This window comes from Emys orbicularis, chromosome 20 (genome assembly GCF_028017835.1).
Source record: "Emys orbicularis isolate rEmyOrb1 chromosome 20, rEmyOrb1.hap1, whole genome shotgun sequence".
Classification (NCBI taxonomy): Eukaryota; Metazoa; Chordata; order Testudines; family Emydidae; genus Emys; species Emys orbicularis.
In genome coordinates, this window is record NC_088702.1 from 22,844,987 (window position 1) to 22,854,485 (window position 9,499).

The 9,499-nt window shown below is 67.3% G+C and overlaps 1 protein-coding gene across 1 annotated transcript in view; it reads left to right on the top strand.

Annotated features, from left to right (window-relative positions):
* Positions 1-9,097, top strand: part of PLAUR (plasminogen activator, urokinase receptor) — a 9,970-nt gene extending 873 nt beyond the window's left edge. The window contains exons 2-7 of the mRNA XM_065419807.1: positions 432-542; positions 721-867; positions 969-1,118; positions 2,086-2,223; positions 8,120-8,266; positions 8,847-9,097. Of these exons, the coding sequence (XP_065275879.1) occupies positions 432-542; positions 721-867; positions 969-1,118; positions 2,086-2,223; positions 8,120-8,266; positions 8,847-9,097 (944 nt within the window). The remainder of the gene's footprint in view (positions 1-431; positions 543-720; positions 868-968; positions 1,119-2,085; positions 2,224-8,119; positions 8,267-8,846) is intronic.
* The last annotated feature ends 402 nt before the right edge of the window (positions 9,098-9,499 follow it).

Below are 9,499 nucleotides of genomic sequence, written 5' to 3' on the forward strand. Positions count from 1 at the left end.
GCGACACGTGAGCTCATCCGCTCATTTCCCCTTTGCTCTGATTCACCATCAGCCGGGGACTGGATGTGGTTAGAGCAGGGGGGCTGGGAGCCAGGACTCCTGGGTTCTCTCCCCGGCTCTGGGAGGGGAGTGGGGTCTGGTGGGTTAGAGCGGGGGGCTGGGAGCCAGGACTCCTGGGTTCTCTGCCCAGCTCTGGGAGGGGAGCGGAGTCTGGTGGTTAGAGCAGGGGGGGCTGGGAGCCAGGACTCCTGGGTTCTCTCCCCGGCTCTGGGAGGGGAGTGGGGGCTGGTGGTTAGAGCAGGGGGGACTGGGAGCCAGGACTCCTGGGTTCTCTCCCCGGCTCTGGGAGGGGAGTGGGGTATAGTGGTTAGAGCAGGGGGGGGCTGGGACTCGTGGGTTCTGTTCCGATTCCTCCACGTCTCTCCCCCCAGTGGCGGCCCTGCGATGTTACTCTTGTGATGGGGACGGGAGCTGCCAGGAGACAGCGGACTGTGGGGAGCAGCAGGGGTGGTGTCGCACGACTGCCCTCACCATGATCGCCCGTGAGTCCCCCCAGTGACCAGCCAGCCCCCTGTCAGCCCAGCCCTGGGCTCCCCCGACCCAGCCCTGCTGGCGCCCCTCACTCCCGACCTGCAGCCCCCTGCCAGCCCAGCCTTGGGCTCCCCCGACCCAGCCCTGCCAATGACTCTGACTCTCTCCTCTACCCCCCCCCCCCCCCAGGCTCCGAGGTCTCCAAGCGGATCCAGAAGGGCTGCGACGTGGAGGGGAAACCCAACAATTCCATTTCCTTCTTCTCCCATGGGCAGATTGTGATGCTGGCGGAGGAGCAGTGCGCTACCGACCTCTGCAACCAGGGGGTGCCAGACGGTCAGTCCATAGAGCTGGCGGGGTCATTCCCCTCCAGTCTGTTTCCCCTCCCCTGGGCGGTCCCGTTGTCTCCTGCTCACCCCGCCTCTCTCCCCCCACAGCCCTGAGCGCCTTCCCCTCCACCTCCAGCCTGGATTGCCTCTCCTGCTCCTCCTCCGACCACTCCTGCTCCGGCCCCTCCTTGACGCGGATCCGGTGCCTGGACCCCCGGGAGCAGTGCGTGGACATCACGGCCATCTCCATGCCCGAAGGTGAGCAGGGACCCGCCCCGAGACCCCTGCCCTGGGACCAGAGGGGAGCCGGTGCCCCCTAGAGGGGACAGACCCCATGCCCCATTCCCTGCCCCCCTGAGCCAGCCAGTCCCTACCCTGGGGCCAGATGGGAGCTGACACCCCCTAGAGGGGACAAGCCCCGTGCCCCATTCCCTGCCCCCCTGAGCCAGGCAGTCCCCCGCCCTGGGGCTGGATCGGAGCCGGTGCCCCCTAGAGGGGACAGGCCCCGTGCCCCATTCCCTGCCCCCCTGAGCCAGCCAGTCCCTACCCTGGGGCCAGATGGGAGCTGACACCCCCTAGAGGGGACAGGCCCCGTGCCCCATTCCCTGCCCCCCTGAGCCAGGCAGTCCCCCGCCCTGGGGCTGGATCGGAGCCGGTGCCCCCTAGAGGGGACAGGCCCCGTGCCCCATTCCCTGCCCCCCTGAGCCAGCCAGTCCCTACCCTGGGGCCGGGTGGGAGCCGGCGCCCCCTAGAGGGGACAGGCCCCTGCCCCATTCCCCGCCCCCCTGAGCCAGCCAGTCCCTGCCCTGGGGCTGGATCGGAGCCAGAGCCCCCTAGAGGGGACAGGCCCCGTGCCCCATTCCCTGCCCCCCTGAGCCAGCCAGTCCCTACCCTGGGGCCGGATCGGAGCCGGCGCCCCCTAGAGGGGACAGGCTCCGTGCCCCATTCCCTGCCCCCCTGAGCCAGCCAGTCCCCCGCCCTGGGGCCGGATCGGAGCCGGCGCCCCCTAGAGGGGACAGGCACCGTGCCCCATTCCCTGCCCCCCTGAGCCAGCCAGTCCCTACCCTGGGGCCGGATGGGAGCTGGCACCCCCTAGAGGGGACAGGCCCCGTGCCCCATTCCCTGCCCCCCTGAGCCAGGCAGTCCCCCGCCCTGGGGCTGGATCGGAGCCGGCGCCCCCTAGAGGGGAGAGGCCCCACATCACCCCTGCTCTCTCTGTCCCCAGAGTTTCCCCAGGACGAGCGGCGCATCAAAGGCTGCGGGCAGATCTCTCAGTGCCAGGAGCCCCTGGGCTTCCACAACCGCGACAGCTTCTACCTGCTGCAGTGCTGCAACTCCACCCTGTGCAATAACGACGCCCACGGTAACCCAGGGGCTGCGGGTCGGGAGTGAGGGGCATTGGCAGAGCTGGGGTGGGAGGGGGCAGGGCTGGGCTAGCAGGGGGCTGCGGGTCGGGAGTGAGGGGCTCCGGCACAGCTGGGGTGGGAGGGGACAGGGCTGGGCTAGCAGGGGGCTGCGGGTCGGGAGTGAGGGACACCGGCAGAGCTGGGGGGGGAGAGGGCAGGGCTGGGCTAGCAGGGGGCTGCGGGTCGGGAGTGAGGGGCTCCGGCACAGCTGGGGTGGGAGGGGACAGGGCTGGGCTAGCAGGGGGCTGCGGGGCGGGAGTGAGGGGCACCGGCAGAGCTGGGGTGGGAGGGGGCAGGGCTGGGATAGCAGGGGGCTGCGGGTCGGGAGGGAGGGGCACCGGCAGAGCTGGGGGGGGAGAGGGCAGGGCTGGGATGGCAGGGGCTGCGGGTCGGGAGTGAGGGGCATCGGCAGAGCTGGGGTGGGAGGGGGCAGGGCTGGGCTAGCAGGGGGCTGCGGGTCGGGAGTGAGGGGCATCGGCAGAGCTGGGGTGGGAGGGGGCAGGGCTGGGCTAGCAGGGGGCTGCGGGTCGGGAGTGAGGGACACCGGCAGAGCTGGGGGGGGAGAGGGCAGGGCTGGGATAGCAGGGGGCTGCGGGTCGGGAGGGAGGGGCACCGGCAGAGCTGGGGGGGGAGAGGGCAGGGCTGGCAGGGGCTGCGGGTCGGGAGTGAGGGGCATCGGCAGAGCTGGGGTGGGAGGGGGCAGGGCTGGGCTAGCAGGGGGCTGCGGGTCGGGAGGGAGGGGCACCGGCAGAGCTGGGGGGGAGAGGGCAGGGCTGGCAGGGGCTGCGGGTCGGGAGTGAGGGGCATCGGCAGAGCTGGGGGGGGCTGGGCTGGCAGGGGCTGCGGGTCGGGAGTGAGGGGCACCGGCAGAGCTGGGGTGGGAGAGGGCAGGGCTGGGATAGCAGGGGGCTGCGGGTCGGGAGTGAGGGGCATCGGCAGAGCTGGGGTGGGAGAGGGCAGGGCTGGGCTAGCAGGGGGCTGCGGGTCGGGAGTGAGGGGCACCGGCAGAGCTGAGGTGGGAGAGGGCAGGGCTGGGATAGCAGGGGGCTGCGGGTCGGGAGTGTCACGGAGTATGGGGGAACTCAGGGCCCTGCACCCCCGGCGTCCTGCGCTTCACCATGACTCTCAGCCAGCCAGTAAAGCAGGTTTATTTAGACGACCGGAATACAGTCCAAGACAGGTCTTGCCGGCACAGACAACAGGACCCCCTCAGTTAGGTCCATCTTGGGGTCCCCGGGCACCCTAGCCCCCCTGGGAGGTCAGAGCCCTGTCTGCCTCCCAGCCCTGGTCACTAGCCAGCTCCTCCGACTCTGCCTTCAGCGACCCCTCCCACAGCCTTTGTTCAGTTTCCCGGGCAAAGGTGTCACCTCGCCCCAGCCCCCTCCTGGGTTCTCATGTTACAGGCTCAGGTATTTTCAGTCAGTCTCCCATCCCCCAATGCAGACTATCCCAGCCACACTCCCCTGTCAGCACTCTCAGACCACAGTAAGAACAGTCCCAGTTCGTCACATCTCCCCCCTTCGAGACCGAACTGAGCGGGGTCACTTCAGCCAGTGACCCGGGGAAGTTCGAACCTACCCCCGTTCCCATGGATGCCCCAGCATCCCTCCCATTCCTTGGTGAGAATTACACCAGGCCCCTCCAGTTTCACGCCCCCCCTTAGGTTGGGGGTACTCGATGGCACTCGTAGTTCGCGTGTGGGAAGGGTTATGCGGCCTGTGCCCTTTTCCCACCCCAATACCCCTGGGGTTCCAACTGGGCTGGGGTCTTCTCCCAGCTCTCCAGTCTGGAGGTCTGTGCTTCGGGCTCTCTTGGTTCAGAGCCCCCCTTTTAACCTTGGCCACCCTCCGGAAAGGCTCCTCTAGGCTGGGCAAGGGTCCTAAAGCCGTTTTCCCCTTGTCCCGGGCCTTCCTCCCCCTCTGACAGGGGTCACAGGATCGGCAGTACTGCCGGACAGTACCAAAGGCCCCAGGCCAGTAAAAGCTCCGTAGCAGCCTCTGCTGGGTACGCCAGGTTCCCTGGTGCCCTGAGAGGGGAATGTCATGGGCCCGGCACAGCAGCTGGCGTTGATACTTCTGGGGTACCACCAGCTGCCTCCTGATCCCCCCTGACTCCATTTTCCCTGGGGGAGCCCATTCTCGGTACAGGAACCCCTTCTCCCACAGGAACCTTTTCCGGCCACCTCTCCCCATGGTCTGTACCGCACCGAGGTCGGCCAGGTCCCTTATCTTCCGCAAGAAGGGATCTTTTTGCACCTCGGCCTGGAACTCAGCAGCTGGGACAGGGATGGCCACCTGCTCTTTCTCGCCGGCTGGGTCTGAAGCCGCAGCCTCCCTGAGCCGTGTCCCTGGGCGTTCCCTCCCCACCAGGTTAGGGTCCTGCGCCTCGGGCAAGGCACCCTCCCCAAGGCCAGGGCACAGTGCCCCTCGCCGGCTCTGACTCTGGGTCACAACCAGGGCACCCTGGGGGTTGCTTGGCCAGTCCTCCAGGTCCCCCCCCATCAACACCTCAGTGGGCAAATACGGGTGTACCCCCACGTCCTTGGGGCCCTCCTTGGCCCCCCACTTCAGGTGCACCCTCACCACAGGTACCTTGAATGGGGTCCCACCCACCCCCGTCAGGGTCAGGTAGGTGTCGGGCACCACCCGATCTGGGGCCACCACCTCGGGCCGGGCCAGCGTCACCTCTGCGCCCGTATCCCAGTATCCATTGACCTTCCTCCCATCCACCTCCAGGGGAACAAGGTACTCTCTCCGGAGGGACAGCCCCGCGCCCACCGTATAAACCAAAAACCCTGAGTCTGGGGCATCCAGCCCCCCAGAGGAGCTGGCCTGGAGCTCTCCTCCCTCCTTAGCAGGTGGTACTCTGCCAGCCCCCCTTCCCTGGGAGTGCTGCCTCTCGTCTGGCTGGGTCTCTACCCAGTCAACCCTCTGTGGGTTTGGTCTGCTCCGTCTGTCCCTGAGCCTGGGGCACTGGGCCTGTATGTGACCTCTTTGGTCACAGTGATAGCAGACCATGTCCCAGGGGTCCCCTCGAGTGGGTTGGATGGACCTGACGCTGGATCTTCCCCTTTGGTGGGGTTTCTCCGTATTTTCCCGCTGGGATGGCCCATGGTGACTCTCACTTTGCGTTGTGGTGGGACTGTTCCTTTGGGACTCCTCCCGGCCAGCCCCTGACCGGCTCTTCACAAACTCATCGGCCAGCCGGCCTGCATGTCGCGGGTTCTCTGGTTTTTTGTCCACCAACCACAGCCTCAGGTCGGATGGGCACCGCTCATACAGTTGCTCCAGTACCAGCAGTTTAACCAGGTCCTCCTTTGTCTGGGCCCCATCAGCCCACTTGCTGGCGTATCCTTCCATGCGGACGGCTAGTTGCAGATATGAGATCTCAGGGGTTTTTTCCTGACTCCGGAACCTTTCCCGGTACATCTCAGAAGTCAGCCCAAACTCACGTAGCAGGGCCTTTTTGAATAGTTCGTAGTCCCCTTTCTCTGCCTCTTCCAGTTGGCGGTACAATGCCACGGCTTTGGGGTCCAGTAAGGGGGTGAGAACCCGGAGTCTGTCCGCAGGATCAACCTGGTGCAGCTCGCAGGCCGTCTCAAAGGCATCCAGGAAGTCATCCATGTCCTCCCCCTCCTTACGTGGGGCCAGGATGCACTTATCAAAGCTCCGTGCAGTCCTGGGTCCCCCCTCACTCACCGCAGCCGGGGGCTCGCGGCCCTTCAGCCTCGCCAGCTCCAGTTCATGATGCCTTTGTCTCTCATTCTCCTCCCGTTCATGATGCCTCAGTTTCTCTTTCTCCTCCCGTTCATGCTGCCTCAGTTTCTCTTCATGCTGTCTCTGGTGTTCACGATCCTCCAGCTCTCTCAGTTTTAGCTCTATCTCCCATTCCAGCCCATTCCGCTCCACGGATGCTGCGCGTGGCCGGGAGGATCCCCTGCTGGCCGGGGGGGTCCCTGCGCCCTCGGTATTTGCTGGGCTCCTCCCCACCCTTCCCCTAGGCATAGGAAGGAGGGGTCTCGGGAAGCCCTCAGCAGCCGGCTGACCACTCCCAGCTGGGACAGACACTGGGGCCTGCGCTGCATCTGCCAGGCTGCTTCCCTCAGAGACAGGGATCAGTTCATTCGCGCGATCTCCCTTCTCCAGCTGGGCAATGAGCTGTTCTTTGGTGAGCTTCCCAATGCGCACCCCCCTCTGCTTGCACAGCTCCACCAGGTCGCTCTTAAGCCGCTTGGCATACATCTTCCTGCTGGCCACTCACAGGCCTGTGTGCTCACCGCTCCCCACAGTCTCCAGGGGGACCCCTAGTGTGCCAGCCCTTCTCGAGGTCACCACCTCTCTGCCAGGGTCGAGCTGCAGACTCCTCCGCCCCTGGGACCACTCGCTGCGATCCCCCGGGGGACCCTGTTACTGCAAAAGTCCTTCTCGCTGGTCACACACTCCCAGGGGTGATAACCGTCTCTCTCTGACTCCTCAGCACGCCTGGTCCCCGTCAATCCCCCTTCGTTTTACTGCTCCCCAGTCACTTACTGCAGGAAGCGCCGTCCACGGGGTGCAGTAGATCCCGCCGCTGCCACCAGTTGTCACGGAGTGTGGGGGGACTCAGGGCCCTGCACCCCCGGCGTCCTGCGCTTCACCATGACTCTCAGCCAGCCAGTAAAGCAGAAGGTTTATTTAGACGACCGGAATACAGTCCAAGACAGGTCTTGCAGGCACAGACAACAGGACCCCCTCAGTTAGGTCCATCTTGGGGTCCCCGGGCACCCTAGCCCCCCTGGGAGGTCAGAGCCCTGTCTGCCTCCCAGCCCTGGTCACTAGCCAGCTCCTCCGACTCTGCCTTCAGCGACCCCTCCCACAGCCTTTGTTCAGTTTCCCGGGCAAAGGTGTCACCTCGCCCCAGCCCCCTCCTGGGTTCTCATGTTACAGGCTCAGGTATTTCCAGTCAGTCTCCCATCCCCCAATGCAGACTATCCCAGCCACACTCCCCTGTCAGCATTCACAGACCACAGTAAGAACAGTCCCAGTTCGTCACAGGGAGTGAGGGGCACCGGCAGAGCTGGGGTGGGAGGGGGCAGGGCTGGGCTAGCAGGGGGCTGCGGGTCGGGAGTGAGGGGCATCGGCAGAGCTGGGGTGGGAGAGGGCAGGGCTGGGATAGCAGGGGGCTGCGGGGCGGGAGTGAGGGGCACCGGCAGAGCTGGGGTGGGAGGGGGCAGGGCTGGGATAGCAGGGGGCTGCGGGTCGGGAGGGAGGGGCACCGGCAGAGCTGGGGTGGGAGGGGGCAGGGCTGGGATAGCAGGGGGCTGCGGGGCGGGAGTGAGGGGCACCGGCAGAGCTGGGGTGGGAGAGGGCAGGGCTGGGCTAGCAGGGGGCTGCGGGTCGGGAGTGAGGGGCACCGGCAGAGCTGGGGTGGGAGAGGGCAGGGCTGGGCTAGCAGGGGGCTGCGGGTCGGGAGGGAGGGGCACCGGCAGAGCTGGGGTGGGAGGGGGCAGGGCTGGGATAGCAGGGGGCTGCGGGTCGGGAGTGAGGGGCACCGGCAGAGCTGGGGTGGGAGGGGGCAGGGCTGTGATAGCAGGGGGCTGCGGGGCGGGAGTGAGGGGCACCGGCAGAGCTGGGCGGGGAGAGGGCAGGGCTGGGCTAGCAGGGGGCTGCGGGTCGGGAGGGAGGGGCACCGGCAGAGCTGGGGTGGGAGAGGGCAGGGCTGGGCTAGCAGGGGCTGCGGGTCAGGAGTGAGGGACACCGGCAGAGCTGGGGGGGAGCCCAGGGCTGGGCTGGCAGGGGCTGCGGGTCGAGAGTGAGGGGCACCAGCTGATTTTCGGGCTGCCCAGTGATCCATTGTGACCCTGTTTCTCCTCAGATTATGAGGAATCGCCCCTGCCCCTGAACGGGGTCACCTGCTATGCCTGCGAAGGGAACTCCAGCCACGGCTGCGCCCCAGAACACGTCACCGCGGTGCAGTGCCAGGGGCCCATGACCCACTGCATGGAGACCGTGGGGAGCCATGGTGAGGAGCCGCAGAACCAGCAGGGGGTGCCGTGCTGTGGGGGGGGGGGGGGGAAGGGCTGGGGGCTCGGCGAGGGGGAGAGGCCGGGGGCTTGGCAGGGAGCGCCATGCCATGGGGGGGAGGGGCTGGGGGCTCGGCAGGGGGCGCCATGCCGTGGGGGGGGCACAGGGCTGGGGGCTCAGCGGGTGCGCAGTGCTGTGGGGGGGAGGGCTGGGGGCTCCACAGGGGGCGTGGCCATGGGCACCAGGCTGGGGGGGGCTTAGGGGCGCAGGGCTGGGGGCTCGATGGAGGGGAGGGGCCGGGGGCTCGGCAGGTGGCATTGTGCCATGGGGGGAAAGGCCGGGGGCTCGGCAGGGGGCATCGTGTCATGGGGGGGAAGGGCCGGGGGCTCGGTGGGCGGTGCTGTGCCATGGGGGGGAAGGGCCGGGAGCTCGGCGGGGGGGAGGGGCAGGAGCTGGGGGCTCAGCGGGGGTGCCATGCTTTGGGGGGGGAGGGGCCGGGGGCATCTCGCTACGGGGGCGGGCGGGGGCTTGGGGGCCGGCTCCAGGCTCCGGCTCACTCTCCTGCCCTCCCTCCCCAGAGCGGACGGGGCCGGGCGCCATGCTGAAGGGCTGCGCCACCCCGGCCTGGTGCGATGCCCCCTACACCTCCGTCTACAAGCGCCTGGCCGGGGTCCAGGCCCACTGCTGCCGTGGCAACTTCTGCAACAGCGGGATGCAGGCGGGCGCCCTCCCCAGGAGCCAGGCCGGCCACGGGCTCGCGGCACAGCCAGCCCTGCTCTGCGGCGCCGCCCTCCTGGCCGTGCTGGTCCTGCTGCCCAGCGGCTCCTAATTCCCCGTGGGGAGACTCCGAGTGGGGCGGCGGGGAGCCAGGACTCCTGGGTTCTCTCCCCAGCTCGGGGAGGGGGGTCTAGTGGTTAGAGCAGGGGGGGCTGGGAGCCAGGACTCCTGGGTTCTCTCCCCAGCTCGGGGACGGGGGGGTCTAGTGGTTAGAGCAGGGGGGCTGGGAGTCCAATGAATCTGTCCCCACTTCCCTGCTCCCCTGGAATAGCTCCGTGGATTTGAAGGTCTATAATTTATTTTCCCATTATGCTAAGGCCTGTCCGACTCAACCCATCCGCTGGGGTCCCCCCGGGGGGTCCCTCCCCAGCCCCTCACCCATCTGCCGGCAGCTGACAGGCCACGACCCACTTTTTTATTAATATTATTAATTATTATGATTATTTTATTATAA